Raw genomic sequence first — 17,200 nt, 5'->3', positions numbered from 1 at the left:
GCTTAGCATATACTATCACTGTAATCTCGGCAGAGCTGCGGTGCTGGTAATTGTTTACTTTTCTTAGTAGCTGCCTTTAAATAGTGCGTAAGCAGATGACGCGTGCACCTAGCGCTAAGTGGTAGCAATGCGGAAATGGCAAGGGTTGAATAACCGTACACTACTGCTGATCTCTCAGTTGCGCCTAGGTGCCCAGGTGCGTCACTTGCTCAACATGCGCAAGTTGATGGGTGTCTCTCTTAGCGTGCTATCTTGCTGCGCATGTGATTTGAGCTGTTGCAAGAATGCAGACGAGTTGCATGGCCATCGGGTGCTTGGGTGCATGGCCATTGGAATGCGATGCCGCCAGAGCGAAATGGGTGAAACTTAATCATGGCTGGAGTCCGGCCTGCCACGAGTTTACGTGCACTTAGCACCCCTGCTGTGCCAAGTCTCTGCTATTTATCACCCTTTACTAGAGATGGCGGTAGTTGTCTGATCGGTCGACGAGTCCAGCGTTTCCAGGGTGCCAGGCAGCAACCGGTGAAGTCTGTGGGGTCTCACACACGCTCTTGGGACAAAGGAACGACAACACAGTAGTGAAAACAATCAAAAGGGGCATTTATTGCGCCTTTCATACACCAATGCACACTAGCCGAATTACAACCAATAGAACATTCACATGGGCGTGCGACAAATCAAGGAAGTCCGACTCATCGCGACCCGTTAGCGAGCGAATATGTTCGCCCCATGCTGTGACACCATTGCCTAGTCGTTCACGTGTACGGTCACGCGAACAGTGGCGCGTTCGAATGATCCGTGTTCGTCCATACCGTTGTCCTGCTCTTAGCCTTGTGAGACGGTCCCGCGAAGCGGGCCGGCACATGCGCGAAGCTTTCGTGCGCGTTGGTCGCCGATCCCAAGCCAGAGTCAGCCCGTCGTCCGGTGGCGTTAGCATCGCGACACTCGCGCCATCTCTCGCAATGCGCCGCAACTCCGTCGTTGTAAAGCTACGAGGCGAAGCCGGATTACGGGAGCCATGCTGGGAAAACAACATCAGGGGACGCGTGAGAGTCGCGCATCCCCACAAGTCAGATACATCATGCAGGAGACGGCAAGATCTAAGATTGCAAAAATTTTACCCTGTGCTTTAAACGCGACTTGCAGCAGCACGGAGATCAGTTGTTGCCGCAGTGCAAGTGCAGAAGTGCGCGGTGAGCGAGTGCTTCGATGTTTGTCGAAGGTGTGAACTAAAAATGCTCACTTCAGGGAACCCGAACTGTATACATGCTGCTAGTCAGCCAAGCTAGGGCACGATGCACCCTCTTCCATTGGCTCCTGCATGCGATAGGACATGTTCTATCCCCACGCCAGCCACACTAGACTGTAGAGCGTCCACTTTTCGCCAACATAGCATAACTGCGCCGCGCAGGGATTTCGTCCGCTTTAAGCTGGACTATATTCTTGCCTTTAGCATGGTCAACCGGAGGCGCTCTTCTTCGAGCGGCTGGCAGAACGCATTGAGGCTCTGCTTGTTGAACGTAGACAACCAAACAGAGAAAAGCGGCTGGAGTTGGAGAATACTTCGCATAAAAAGAGCAATGCGGACACGCAACGGTGTAGACACGGCGCACGAAGCAGCTAGCTAAGTATACTAACTCTGTGGCTATTAGACATGCGGGACCTGTTCATTGATACATGGGAAAGGTATCCAAGCAATTGAAGCAGATGACCCGGGTGCTGGTTCTGGTTCTCTACAGTCTTCAAAGTATGCCACTTCCGATGACTGGTAATGGAGGCGTTTTTTTTTTTTTTTTTCGATATGAAAAACATAGATTCTTGCGACTGTTTTGTGAAGTGCCCACCCGCAATTCAAGCGTAAAATTTTGCACAGAGGCTACTGTATGTCAAAATTAGCTGAAATGGAGCTTTTTACGCAGTCTAGAATTCCGTTGCAGTTGGCGTTTAGCTGCAACGCGTTTTGCAGCATAGTGATTGCCTGCTTGCCTGGCAAATTGGCAAGGAGCGGAAACCTCCATCATGCAACTCACATGATTCACACGATCGCAGATTACGCTTTCTATGAGATCAGCCTACTTTTCGTCACGCCATCTCTGGCACTTTCTCCAGGGCTGGCCCACCTTACTTGGCAGAAAGCTGACCAAACAGATGTGCCAAACTGCGAGAAAAAAGGCATAGAGAACTTCGCTTTAATGAAGTTAATTGATGCGCTTGAAGACATATATTTGTTGCAGTGAGGATATTTACGTATCGCATGTTATTTCACTGCGTAATTTCGTAGAGAACAGAGCTGGTATCTGAAACAATTGCAGATGTAATACAGATGGGACTACTAGACATAAAGGTGAATTGTTCTATGAGTGCTGCCCTGTGTTTGAGCTAGTTGGCAAGACAGCAGCAGCAGCCATGGTCAGCAATGTGTGGTAAGGTTTGCAAAGAAAGCTTCGCTTTAAAAAAATGTTTCTCAGTCTACATGCTCAGCCCGAAAACAAATGGTATAGGTACCGTGTGCTTGTTAGACCATGGCAGTGCATAACCCCATTTCCTCGGGCTCAGCTGCAGCACTCTAAAATCTGTATTGCTTGCTACAGGGACTCAGTGGCTTTGGCATTTGCCATGGTCTCCAGATTTTGCTCACAGTGGTACTTGTAGAAGAGCTGAGTTTTTAATGCTGACCTCGTGATTCTGGGATGAATGAATGAAGCTCTATACTGGCTTAGCAGTTGCACCATTTTAGGCTACTTAACGTTGGACGCTGAGTAAGCAGCTCATGTGAAAGCATCTAAGGCATGTGAGACTTGTGATCTTTATGATTCTTGCAGCATTGTACAAAGTTTGTTAAGTTTAACCTGTTAAACAGGTTAAGTTTAACCTGTTTAAAAAAAAAAAAAAAAAAAGGAATGGTACAGAAAGTTTCACTGTGTCTTGGAGGCCACAGGTATATGTTTTGGATGTGTTGTTTCACTGATGGTCAGGTATCATTCAGTAGCGTTAGAAGTGCAGGCAGTATACTCTCTTCAAATCATCAACTTGTTATCAGCAAGAACATATTTGGCCAAAATGAGATTTCCCATGTTGTGTCTCCTAGACGCACAAATTCTACGCAGTGAGTAATGGTGATCAAACATTAACATTAATCCCCCCTATGAATGTTAGCTGCAATGCATATATTTCTGACACATGAAAATTATTACTCATGTTGCTTATTTAATGGCATGTGAATACATATTGCTGACTGAAAAGGAACTACAAATATTTTTTTTAAATCATAGGAGACCAAGGCAATGAAATGTTAAAAATGGATGATGACGAAATGTTGATTAGAGAGAGAACTGTCTATCACAAAACATTCATGAGTTCAAATACTACAAGCTCAAAACAAAGTACAGTACACATTAAAACAGTCTGTCCAGTCCAGTGTCAAAGATCCTGAGATGGGCAACCAGCTGTTTATCAGCTCTCTCATGTATTTACCAGCTCTCTCCCAGATCAGATGACTGACACTTTTAACTTGCTTATCGGATGACAGTACCGAAGCTGCTGTAATGCGACTTTCAAGGGATGAATGTCCGTGCATCTGTATAAAAAGTCTGAGGAACTTAGGCATTTGCAAGCCCCTACCTGGGAATCGTTACCATAGAAAAAAGGCACTGCAACCACGTGCACCACACCGGAGATGTTCTATCAGCTGTCCCTGGCTTACAAGTGGAAATCACATCCCCTAACTTGACTCGTGAACGGAACAGAGCTTGTATGTTGTTATCATGCCAACTCATTTCCTGAGACTGTGACAGGCATTCGCGACTTTCCGCAGTTATACTTGAGTGTGGTTTCGATGTGTCAACAGAATCAGCAACAGACATCTGAACATATCACGTGTCTGTCAGATTATTCATTTGTTATCGGTGTGTTTCCAAAAAGCTCAACTTGGTTCGCACATGCAGTCTTGGCCATTCACTTCCTTTTCTTCTTCACTGCACTGATACTAACCTCGGTCTCATGCACTTTACTCATCACAAGAACGGAACAAGTTATGCTTGCGTGTAGATGAAAAGCATCAAGCTCCATCTGCACAAAACAGCATGAACTGCCGGTGTTGCGCAGTGAAGGTCGCACTTCACAGCATCGTGACAATGCACGGCAGGTGAAGGTGAAACGTTAGCTTTATTTTGCAATTTTGACATTTTTGGGATCCTATAGTGAATAAATAGGTGGTGTAGTTGCACACTTACTTATTTTTATAGTTCGCGAGAAACCTTTTGAAGATTTGTCAAATATTTTTCAGCTTTATCGCCTTAGCTAAAATGCCCCCAAAAAACCCCCAATTTTAGGGTCAGTCAGAGGCAGTTGCTGAAAAGCCGAAGTTTGGCAGTTTTTCAAAAACAAACTGTAGTGACATAAATTTTAACTTCCCATGGGCCAAAAGTACTAGCGGTGTAGGTTTACTGAAAAAATTTTGGCGTGGTACAATGTGTAGAGTGATATGTAGGACTTCGAATTTGTCAAATCTGCAAGTCGCTAAAACTCTTTCAAGGTTTTATGCAAACCCCACAACTATCCATGCTATTTGCCTTGAAATTATTCTACACTAATTACTATTCGCTTCGACTTCACTGGGAACAAAAAATTTATGTTCGCACAAGCCTAGTAAACAGTGCTGTCATACTAAATTGGTGTTCCCTTTAATAAATTGGACCATTTGGTACATCTTGGTTCCTCGGTCCCCAGCTTACTCTGATAGCTTACAACATTCTTGTTATGCAATGCTAGTAGACTCCCAAGCATGTGAAGCACCATGTTTTCTTGCACAAAATTTGTAAGCATTAAACTTCACAATAAATTTTCTCATATTAGATATTAAATTCAATATACTTTTTTTTTCTGGATTCTACTCGATGTTCATTTCAAAGTCTACTATTTGCTATTTGCACACCCCCACTGCCATGTCGTAAGTGCGACTTCTCTCCATGTACTGTATAAACTGGAATATAAGTTGAGATATTTTCTTGAAAAAAAAAAAAATGGGTAAAGTGACTCCTTGTCTTATATAGTAGTCTTTAGCAGAATGTGAATCGTCATCTGGCAGCCTATGGCGTGCATGTTGTACGCAGAGCCAAAGCCGTATCGATATCCAAGTGTGATTGCTGGCATTTTTTTTCTTGTCGCTTTGTCTTTGTGCACTGTTCTGATCGACCTTGTGTGTGACTTCTCTTTTTTTCTGTGTGTGTGTCTTTGTTTTTTTGTCTCGTGAGCGATGAGTAGCAGCACTCGGAGGCAGTTTCAAAATAAATGTTGGCAGACTTCGCTACAGCGGACGGCAGCTCAGTGCCAGTTTCGGGTTTCTTAAAGAAGTGTGCAATAATGACGGGCATGAAAAGGAAAACTTGTCGTGCAGTGCATCGACAGCTTGAGGACAGTCTTGCAGACTTTGTGCTGGAGCTTCGTGCGCGCTTGCTGTCGATGACAGTGAACAAGCGAAAATAAATGGGTTTTGGGGCTTTCTTTGTTGTTTTCGTTTTTCCTTGTTTTCCCTCTTCTTTTTTTTTTTTTTTCACTTCAAGGAATGGGGTCAATCTATATTCCTAGTTTATACAGTATATGCATGAATGGTGTGGGAATTATTTTGTGTTTGGTTCTTCATTGCGGAGGAAGGGAAATGAATGCAGCACACTCGTGTGTGTGGCACAGACCATATGTCTAAAGCTGTAGCAGTATTCTCCACATTTACTTTGTTCATGAGTGAAACCATCTGCTGTCAAGGCATCTCATACATGTTTTCCTTTTTTTTTTCCCCTTTCATTTCTTTCAGGCAATCGAGTGCCAACTTGATGGGCTGGTTGGGTATGCCAACTGTGATGGCATCGTCAAAATCCTCAGCGATTTACTTCTGGGGAAGACCTTGGTCGCTGAAATTATACAGAGGTGAGGTAGCAACTAGCAACTCCCTGTGTGGGATAGCTCGTCATCCATGTTGCAGCGAATGGTTGTTAACCCATTCACGGGCCAATTTTCTGTAGTGGAAATAAAAAAAAGAACTGTTATTTTGTTTTGAAAAAGTAATTGAATAACATTCACCCTAAAGTCATATTTTTTTAGACAACATATTACCGTGATACAGTCAAACTTATTACGAATGAATATTGAACAGCTGTAAAATCCCCTTGAAAATCCCATGCAGATGTATAGGGCTGGTGCACGCGTGTATATAATGCCCATTCACCAGCACATTCGATATATCAAATGTGGCGCCATGCCGAAGACCTCAAAGGGCACTTCTTAGTGCACTTTTAGGTCTTCTGGCACCTGTAGGTGGAGAAGAGAATGTGCAGCAAGTTGAGTTGTGCAGGTCGTGTGTGCAGTCAGTTGAGCCTCATCGAGCTGTTCGGCTAGCCCGCGTGCTACCTCGAACGTCAATGTTCCTTCTTTCTGATTTTCGTGGCGTCGTCGTTTGGGTTGAGGGCCTATTTGTGAGTTCATTTTCTGTAAGCGATGACTGCTGCAAGTGTAAAGAAAAGAATAACTTGGACTTTGCAATGAAGTTGAAAGGGATCCAGCAATTTCTTGCAGGTAAATAAAGTGTGCGTGTTTTATTTTTCCCCACTTGCATGCAGTAACTTAGCGGCCCTTGCACGCACCAATCGATAAGCCACAGTTTGCCTCAGGGCCTATTGTTCTATATATATCATATTACCCATATGTCGAACTTTTTTGTGATCCCCTTCATATTCGATATATCCGGGTTCGACTGAAATATGGCGGGAATTTTGCTTCCTGTAGCCCAGTGGATCAATAATTCTTTTTATTTCTCTTTCTAACTTTTGACATCAGCATGAGTGGCATACCTTTTCTTAACTCCATCTGTAAGCAGCAGGAAGAGTTCTCGAAAGATACATGTACAGTAAAACCTCGCTTTAACGAAGTTAGAGGAGCCAGCATCACTTCATTATTTCCATAGCTTCGTTATATCCATTATTACATGTACTGCAATATGAATATTGATTTTCAAGGGTAATCTCACTTAGTTATATAGTGTAGACCACTTATAACGTAAGTCGTCGCAGTCGCGAATATCCGCGCTATAAGTGGTACCGCACTATAACCAAAACAACTATTTTATTGCGGTAATGGACACTCCAGGCGCATTTCTGCCGTCGCTGTCACCGTGCTCTAGGTTCCGTATTCGTTTACTAAATAAATTAACAAGCACGGTGTCACACGCGCACAAGCAAACATGAACACATCTCGTTCATTGACCATGGAAACGAACTGTCAAAACGCTCGAGTGACGAATCGCGGCGAGCGAATTGACCTTCGTGCTATCATGCCTCTCGCTTCAACCCGAACTATAAGCGGCGAAAGCGGTGGACTTTCCCCGTTGCAGATTGCTTTCAAGATAAGGCCAAGGCGATCGTATTGCCGAAGTGGATCGTCGCAGATTACGTCCTGCTTCGGTCCACTGAAACCGTTCCGCATTGCTTTTCTGGCAAAAATCCTCTCCTTCTGTTTGCGCCAGTCTCGGAACGCCCGTGATGCGGCCCGATTTCCGTCCATCTCCGCACACATGATCACTTTCCTTTTAAATGCGGCATCATGATGAACTCGGTACTTCATGCTGATAGAGCAGAGGCAGAGAACGTGAAGACAGATGCTAGACATTGCCTAAGCACGTGTACTGCAGCACATGGAGGAAGCTACAGTAGCTAGGCTTGACGCACATGCGAGGCGGCCATTTTGAAATGCCGACGGCTATATGGTAACGCTCGATGGTATATATGGCTATATGGTAACAAAGAAGCTCGAGAACAAGTTAAGGACCGCACAAAAAGCGATGGAACGAAAAATCTTAGGAGTAACGTTAAGAGACAGGAAGAGAGCGGTGTGGATCAGAGAACAAACGGGGATAGACGATATTCTAGTTGACATTAAGCGGAAGAAATGGAGCTGGGCAGGCCATGTAATGCGTAGGGTGGATAACCGGTGGACCATTAGGGTTACAGAATGGATACCAAGAGAAGGGAAGCGCAGTCGAGGACGGCAGAAAACTAGGTGGGATGATGAAGTTAGGAAATTCGCAGGGGCAAGTTGGAATACGCTAGCGCAAGACAGGGGTAATTGGAGATCGCAGGGAGAGGCCTTCGTCCTGCAGTGGACATAAATATAGGCTGATGATGGTGATGATGATATGGTAACGAAGATTTAGGGTCGTACTCCATTCTAACACGCCCGCAATTTTTGGACTTGCTTTATCGGAAAAAAAGTGCTCGTTAGATTCGAGTAAATACGGTATTTGTAGCTTGAGGGGAGCGATTGTTGCTAGGTTGACTGCCGAACTTCCAGGCAGCCGCACTGTAACCAGTGTTTCGTGTCCCGCATCTGCACAATAAGCGATATGCGCATACATAGAGTGCTATGGGAAAATTAACAGGAGTCTGAAAAGACCGTATTACATCCGGTCCTGCACTATAAGCGGTTACGTTATAAGTGGTCTATACTGTACTCATTATTTTGCTATATCTCGTTCCGTTCCAATGAGGTTTAACTGTAAGCGTTTTGAATGAAAGAAATGTGCATTCAAGCGCTTTCCAATAAGCTTGCCTGAGACAGATGCTGCCACTAAAGGGGTCGCTATTGGGGTCACTTTAAGAATCGGGTGCGTGCTTGCTGACTGGTCAAGTTCAGTTTATCTCGTGAAGGCCGATTTCAGGATTGAAACAAAGTTTGATCCTATAGAAATGCATGGGTGCCAGCCAGGACCTATGGAAGGGATTGAAATAATTGTTGAATTAACAGATGTCTAATGCTATTGAATTACTTTTACCACCTTTCTTTCTCTTTTATGCCCTCCAGGGAGGATCCAGTGTCAGTAATCTTGTTTGACACATGGGGGCCTGAAGATGTCAACCTGAATCATGCGGTATTCTTAAGTTTAATGAAACCGCGGCTCCCAGAGAAAGGCTGTGTGGGGTGCTGCTATCTGAGCAATGTTACCGACAGTGGCTTGTTTTGGATACAAGTAAATGGACCAGGACTTGAAACCCTCAACAACTTTATGACCGCTGTCAATGACTACTGCAAGGTGAGGCTGTGTGTTTTAGACTGAGTGACGGGCTGCAATCTCTATTTTGAGGATTTTGGGAGGGACAGTTGCCATACTTGACACAGGGTAGTTATGATATTGTGGCATTGTAATGGCGGCAAAAGACTGAACACTGCTAAAACTGTGAGTTAAAAATCTAACTTTTCACGAGGTGAACTTGTGCCCAGCAACATTCACGCCACAATGATAGTGGGGCACACAGTCGTTCGCCACTAATCTGAAATCAAATATCAAGTTCGTCCACTACTTATACATGTATTACTGTATATACATTAAAGAATGTACAACAGTACTTGCATTGCGTGCACAGTCTGATTAGACAAGACTCTTGCTATAGAATAGGTGACAACAGTAAAGAAATTTTGGCTGCTGTAGGTTTGTGTTGTGCCGAGTTCATCTCAGTAAAAGTGATAACCAAATTGAAAAAAGCTCAGTTGTTTTCTTCCTTGTTCTATTTTGGACTTGCAGGAGACCAATTCAATAACTGACGATCCAGTGGTAGACAAGGTCTATGGCTGCCGGAGTCGGTCAAACCTTAGCTTCTACCGCTCTGTTCTGCTTTCTCCTGAGCCACTACCTTCTGGAGAGGTATGTTCTGCTTTGCCACTGTCCATAGCATGATGACACATTTCGTCGTGATTGCCGGATGTCCACCGACATTATTTGTGGTCCTTGAGCCATGTGCTTGATCCAATCAATTATTGGGAATAAGTCGATGTCTTCAGTTGGGTGCTGCTGCCTGTAACGTTTGAATTGACGATGTACAAGGTGGTCCACTGTTAAAGGGAACATACATCTGAGCGTGTGACGTCTGCGGCTGGCGGCTGCAACGAGTTTCGCGCAGGAGCTGTGAGCGGGTGTCGGCAGTGCTATTTCGTCGCCTGCTGCTGCGCTTTGTATAGTAACGAAGCAAGCTGGTCACGCCTTTTTAATGTTGGCCTGTGACTGCATGGTCACACACTGATAGCCAGCTGTTGCAAAGCTGAAAGAAAATTCGACGAGGCAAAATACGAGGCAAATACTCGCAGGTATTTTTGCTATTTAAAGACAGACGTAACTTTTTTTTTTTTGTGATCGTCTCTTTGTAGCAAAGCTATATTAGAGAATACTTCTCCATGTGTAGTGCCGATCTCATTTGTACTAATGCATATTCGAGTCGCTGCAGTGCGTGGACTGCACAAAGAATCCACAAGCGCATTTAAAGAGCATATTAAATTATAAAGAGCTATCACTCGAGCTATCTTTATGACAAAGTCTTAGTGACAAATCTTAGCAGACAAATCTTTATGAAAAGAGAAGGCAAACAAAAAACGGCAGCGTCATTGCTGCTGATGTTTAGGGCACTTATCTGATTATAAATCAATCCAGTCACTTTCCTTTCAGCTGGAAGGAAAGTGACTGCTTTTATATATGATTTACGTGAGCTGCTTGTTGCATGATGGTCCGAAGTGCGGCAGCAGACGGTAGCAGACGACGTAAGAGCACGGCCCACAGCACTCGCTGCACCTGCGCGACGCTCGCTGCAGCCGCCGGATGGCGGTGGCGCCATGCAGACACCAAGTGCTCTGGTGATTCCTTAAACAGTGGAACATTCTGTACAACAAGACGTAACGAAGGAGTTAGGTCATAGACCAAAAAATTGAAAAAAAAAATAATTATTCGAGTTATGGTGCTGAAAACTTGTAAGTATATGAAATTTTGTGCTTATTTGGATTATGTGGACCACTTTTATTTATCTAATTTAATTCTAATTAGGTGCAAATGTCTTTTATTAATTTCCTGTGAAAAAATTCCAAAAATACGGTTCCTCAAATTTTGCTGAACAGGGTGTCATTGGCTTCTGCATGATTCAAGAAGTCTGGTAAGACCACTGTTATTGCTCTGCCTACCTTAGAACAAGTGTTTCAAGAATTTGAAGTTGACTTTAAGAACAACACCCCTTTGAGTGTCAACTTAGTCTTGTAACTCTTGTTCTTCGATGGGGGTGCGTATAAGTACTGAGCTTTACCCAGAAATAATTGAGCTAGGTAGCTTATCTTTCTTTTTCAAGTCCAAATTGTGCATGGCAGTACCTCCTGAAAAGTTAACCAGAAAAGTTTAGTGTGGAAGAACATAAGACCATAATCAAGTTCCCATTTCTCTATTGGAAACGTGCGAAGCATATCTATGATGAAATGTCACAAGCTTGGCTGACAGTCACTTTTATAAGCTACCGTTAAGTGTTGGGCTGTCAATCTTAAAACTAACTATTTCAGTGTTGAAAGTGAGAAACCCAGTGGCAGGCCTGTTCTGAGCTTTGGGAGAGAGCCTTGGCCAGCTCCGACCTCAAGATCAGCAACGGCTGATTGCGAGGGCCCAGGACGCGGCCCGAGCTCAAGGCATTCTGGAATGAGGACGCCTCTCCAAAGCTGAATTTACATAATAAAGATGTTTATTCTCTCTCTCTCTCTTACAACTGCCTAATATCAGCCATAACTAATGCTACATATCTGGGAATATCGTGAGAGAGAGTTGGGTGGCAATATCTACAATGGCTTGGTAACCGTAATGAGAAAGCATGCAGCAAAGTGAATTGCTAAGCTTTTCAACACTCGACAAAAGGGGAAACCTACAGTGACATCGGTGGCTGTTTTGGAACTTGTAAAAAATGAGTCAGACGTCCTGTACAAACTGGTAACTTGTGATGAGACATAGATGCACTGTTATGATCCCAGTCTAAGGGATGGAGGTGTAGTGGTTTCTCTGGGGTAAAAAATTTAGTCTCCAAATGGCGACAGTTTCTTGTGATAAGAAGGGATTTCTGCTGGTGGAAAATTATTCTATTTACCCAAATCTAATGGGCGCCTTTTTTCTGAGAAAATGGGTCTGAAAATTGCCTGCGCATTACCATCGGATACGAAGCCAAAACCGCATTTGCTGTGTTGGCATTACCCTGCCACCAGATCCGTCAGACGCAGCGACATCGTCGTCACAAAATGGCGACAGAGCACGTTTTTGTAAAGGTACAGTGCCCTAGAAGGGGGCAGTGGGCTTACTCAGCCGCTCCTCTGACGCATTTAGCGGCGCATCCAAGAGGTGGCGCCACAGGCAACTTCAATGGAAGCTTTGCTTGCAGAAGCTTCATTTTCCTTGCGCTTCTGTTCGTTTCAGTTCGAAGCAGTTCACAATTTTTTTTGTTTTTAATTTTGGCATACTTGAGTCTTTACATATCTTTAGCAAACACTATATTTGGTTAGGGCACATGATATTTGCCATAATAGTACATTGTGGAAAAGGACGACAGCAACTCTTGCGCAATTTGCTGCCTATCCTAACTGTTAAACGTTTTATGCAAATAGGCCGTCGCCGACGGATTTTGCATGCGCAGAAGGGGCCTTAAAATTTTCCAAGCTATCGGGCAATCATAAAAAATTAGAAAGAAAATCTTGTTTAATTAGAGGGTCGGCGACCAAATATACGGTTTCATGCCATGTCGACCTAACCTAAAATGATTTTGTATCAAGATTATGTCCTGTAGTCCACCACTGAATTAGTCTGAAAACTGCGCGCATACTTCCTAGTCGAGCTAAGAAAAATTCAGGTATGCTAGCCAGGTTTGTGCCTTTGCTTAGCCAAAATAAAATTGTATATATGGCTTAAATATATTTTTTTGTTCCACTTTAGTTGTGTCACGCTTGCCAGTAGCCTTCTGCATTTATTATTAGCAATCATTATGCAGTTGCACTTTTGTTATGCTTATGTACAGCTATATAAAGGTAAACAAAAATGAAGATAACAGGGCTGTTGCTCACACAAAGCTTTTGTTTCCAATAAGTACAACATCCAGCCATTCATTTGCTTCACCTCATGTGCAACGGCTCATCTTCAGCTGCTTGGCCCTAGCTCTGCCACTTTCCTGCCTTGTCACTGTTAATTCCTTTCACACATAAGAATGAAGACGTGTGACATCGTAAAAGCTAATTATTTTAGCTATGAGGGTAGGAGAGAGTGCATTGCAGCCAATTGCGAGGGAAAATTTGCTCTGAACAACTGCCAGCATATCCATAATGCTGTCAGCTATGTAGCTCGCTCTGACAGAAGCATTCTGTGAAGAGGTCCTTGAGCTTTTTCACGAAGCCGTACAACAGACGGGAGGGATAAAGGAGTCCTCCTTAGTCACAGTAGTTGGTTCGCCGACTCTCTCCACCTATTTTCATCCTTCGGGATGCCAAACAAAGATAACTTCGGCCAATCCTTCACGTAAACGTAGCCTGTTTGGCACCCATGGGTGCGGGTAACAGTGGTTTTGTCGATGTCGAGGCATGGCAAAGCATACTTGTTATATTTTTATTAACTAAGCTGCTATCTTGCGGCACACCAGGGGTTACATAGTTACGTGTTGCAATGGTTACAACTGGCGAGGCTCTGTCCTCCACACCGGCCACACAAGTTCTGGTTGCCAGTTGCGCGCAGCCTGCACTCGAGCACACAGGGTTGCCAACACAATAATACTAATCTCTTGCACGCTATGTGCAAAAAAAAAAAAAACAACACTGAAGGAAAAAAACCCATGCAACGATGTCCACAGCAAACCAACGCAGCTCAGCAACTTCAACTAATATGCTCGGGCAGCTGCACGGACTGCGCCGCCGCTCCCATGTTCCATTGAAACCTATGCCAGCGCTGCTGCTCGTGCTATCGGAGACGCACAAATTGTCGACATTCGTGGAGCCACCGCACCACATAGCCTCCGCCGGCGAGTGAGCCCACTGGCCCCTTCTAGGGCACTGTAGCGAAGGTTGCTGTTGGTTCATTTTGTACTCCACTACAATCTAGAGTGGTATTATCGGCCAATAATTTTCAGAGATAGTATCACTTTTGCAAGATTTTGTGCACCGAATACTTTGGTGTAATCATCCGCCTGTGTTTCTTGCGCTGTGCCAAGCATATGTACATGCATAGTACATAGTACAAGCATATGTACACGCCAAGCATATGTACATATAGTGCCAGGAACACTGTCGGCCGCATACTTTGACAAGTCTGATGCAGAGTCGCGTGAAAGTGATAGCAGTATCTAAACTGATCGCTTCAGAATGACGCCCCCGTGTGCTTGACATCTGTGACCAATTGCTCGCAAATAGCGACGAAGACTTACTGCCTTCACTATGAAAGCTCACTAAAAAAAAAAAAAAAATTCCCGCCTATGAAGGTAAATTGTGTACGTCTTGTTTTTTTTTTCTGATCGCGAACGTGAGGGACATGCCATATATATATGTATATATATATTGTATATATACATATATACGCATATATACATATATATATGTACATATATGTATATATATATATATATATATATATATTTTTTTTAATGAATTAGGGGCATGTTATCCAGGTGTCGCATGGCGCACTTCCGATCATGATTGAGCTTGATTGGGATTGCATTTCACAGTTGTGATTGGCTCCTTTGCTCAACCTATGAGGGGGGGGGGAGCCAATCATGGTTGAGAATTACGATTGAAGTGGCCGTGTGGCACCGGTATTGCATTCAGGTTTTTTATTTTCTTAGTTTAAGCCCATGAAAATTGGGTAAATACAGCAATACAGAATATTGTGGTGCTTTATGATGAAGCTGTGGCAGAAGATCAAGGAAAACCATTGAGAGAAGCTCTACAATTGTGTCGTCCAGTTGCATAACAATACCTTGTCAGATACTGCAAGTGAAACACTGTCAAAACTGACCTTCTTAGGCTTTCCAGTAGTGCCCCATCCACTCTGTTTGCCTAACTTGGATCCTCCTGACTATCATTTCAAATGTGGTAAGCATTTCTATGCTTACCCAACGAGGAAAATCGTTGGCCCATCCGCTCGTCTCGTAAGACGATCGCTTTCAAGATGGGGCCCGAAGCTGCGAGCGAATTCACCTTTGTGCTGTCTCTCGCTTCAGTACAAACTAAGCAGCGAGAACACAGTGCTCATGAAGCTATCGGCACTCGCCGCACTCTGCCCCTCTTACAGATCGCTTTCAAGATAGGAGCCGCGCATCTCTCTTCGAGGCAAACTAAGCAATAAGAACACACCGTGTGAAGCTATCGGCAGTCGGCACTCTCTGTCCACATTGCAAGTTGCTTTCAAGATACGGCCTGTGCCGCGATGCCATACACAGCTGCTGCCAGATTACGGTTGATCACGGTTCATAATGGTTCGGCCCGGATGGATTAGGCACTAAAGAGTGACAATGGCTTATAATGATCGGAACGTTGTCAGCACACCTGGTGCAGCTACCTGCAGTACTTCGCTTGCATGATCAATTCACCTTGTGCCGCCGTCCACAGCAGTGCGTGTCGCCGCAGCACTTTCATTTGTACTGGCCGGATGAAGTTTCACAACATTGATAATGACACCGGGCTGCGTGAAGATGAGCAACTGGCACAATTAAACAACTCCCAGAGGAGTTTGTGTGAATGTTATTTTGTGTAATCAGAAAGCCACCTAGAGGGACAACGATTTGGTAGTGTTATGGAGGCAACTTATGCTTCAAATGAGTGGTGACACTAGCAGACAGAATAATTTTATTTGCAGGGGCTTTAGAAGCTGCAGAACGGACGTCGATAGTGCATTGACTACCTGGGAAAAATATGTAGAATGGTGTAGCAGTTACAGCTTCCTAGCTAAATGTTTTGGGCAAGGCTCAATATTTCTTAGTTCAATAGTTATCAATATCAGCACGCCCCCATAGAGTCAGACAAACAAAAATTGGCGGATCCTACAAATAGTCTGAATTGGTTACAAGCCAAGGTTCTTTTGATGCTTACTGAAATATCTTCGCTTCTCCTTCTTCCCTTTTGTGTAGCTCAATGCTTCGGGCTCAATAAACGCTCTCGTTTCATTTTGTTCTTTGAACTTCTTTGTTCACACTCTGCGGCTTCTGCTGCCAACTTCTTGACTTCTCTGTCGTTGACAATTTTTTGTAGGAGACTTCTTCACTGCTTTGTAGTTCATTGCTCCTCATGCAGTGCATGCTCTGGTTCAATTTTGTTCGCTCTACTTTCTCCACACTCTGCTTTTGTTGCAGACTTCTTCACTTCTTGTCTATCTGGGCACCTAAACAGTGGCACATACCCAGTGACACAATTCCATAGTGAACGAGTAACAGTGTGAACTGAGGAGGACGAGACGAGTAGGTGACACACACATGTGCTTACTTACAACTACTTTTACAACTCTGTTTACTTTCGTGTGTCATGTGTATGCTATGTAGTATTTTGTACACTTCTGAAAATAGAAGTAGTAAGTCAGCACATGTGTGTGTCGCCTACTCATCTCGTCCTCATCAGTTCGCGCTGTTATTTGTTAAGTACGATTCAGAACCAACTAGCCCAAAACGAGCCTTAACAGGCACAATCCCAGTTGCACGTACCCAGTATAATCGGCAAGACAGCAGTAGTCAGCAGCCAGCACCGGCAAAGTAGCGAGATGAGGCAAAGAAAAGTTTCGCTTTAAAATTGTATTTGTTTGGTAATTTTCCGCTGTCTGTTAGGTTTAGATTAATTTGTCAAATTTCTTGAAAGTGGATGGCAAGAATGAGCCACTTCCATGAAGTTTCACATGCACCGGACTTCATAACCAGAATGAAAATTTTGAGAGATCACTTCCGAGTCAATTATGAAGATCATTGAAGGCAATGTATAAGGGGTAGAGGATGTGTGGAAGCAGCCCTGGCAATACAGTAAATTTTCGCTTAGCAAAAGGGAGTCGGTGCGAGACACAGATTTAATGTTTTGCCCATGACTTGCACAGAGCTTTCGTGTGTTGCAGCTGAAAAAATCTCCGCTCACTAGATATTTTGTGAAGTGTACTGGTGAGTGAAACCTTCTAAAGTGTCGCAAATGTTTTACTTCTTTATCTCTTGTCTCTTCTTTCTGTGAAACAGTTCCGAGTGCTCCATGTAGATTATGGCTACGAAGAGCGGTGCTACCTCTCCGAGTTCAGAAATCTGGACAGGCTAGGAGACTTCGTTCTTTCCCTGCCCTTCCAGGTGTGTGTTCTTTTGCATTTTACTAGGTTGTGTTAATTCAAGGGGTTCTGTAACACCTATCTTGAAAAGTGTTAAATTTTGTC

The 17,200-nt window shown here is 44.0% G+C and overlaps 1 protein-coding gene across 8 annotated transcripts in view; it reads left to right on the top strand.

Moving 5' to 3' along the window:
- LOC119450179 (tudor domain-containing protein 7-like) overlaps positions 1 to 17,200 on the top strand; it is a 129,095-nt gene that overhangs the window by 87,294 nt on the left and 24,601 nt on the right. For all 8 annotated transcript variants that reach the window (XM_049665687.1, XM_049665691.1, XM_049665689.1 and 5 more), the window contains 4 exons: positions 5,810 to 5,922; positions 8,848 to 9,076; positions 9,566 to 9,685; positions 17,013 to 17,117. In XM_049665687.1, coding sequence (XP_049521644.1) covers positions 5,810 to 5,922; positions 8,848 to 9,076; positions 9,566 to 9,685; positions 17,013 to 17,117 — 567 coding nt within the window. The remainder of the gene's footprint in view (positions 1 to 5,809; positions 5,923 to 8,847; positions 9,077 to 9,565; positions 9,686 to 17,012; positions 17,118 to 17,200) is intronic.

The sequence above is a fragment of the Dermacentor silvarum genome, chromosome 4 (assembly GCF_013339745.2).
Source record: "Dermacentor silvarum isolate Dsil-2018 chromosome 4, BIME_Dsil_1.4, whole genome shotgun sequence".
NCBI classification, from domain to species: Eukaryota; Metazoa; Arthropoda; class Arachnida; order Ixodida; family Ixodidae; genus Dermacentor; species Dermacentor silvarum.
Note: the sequence above shows the minus strand (reverse complement) of the source record. Positions and strands in the feature narration are given on the sequence as shown.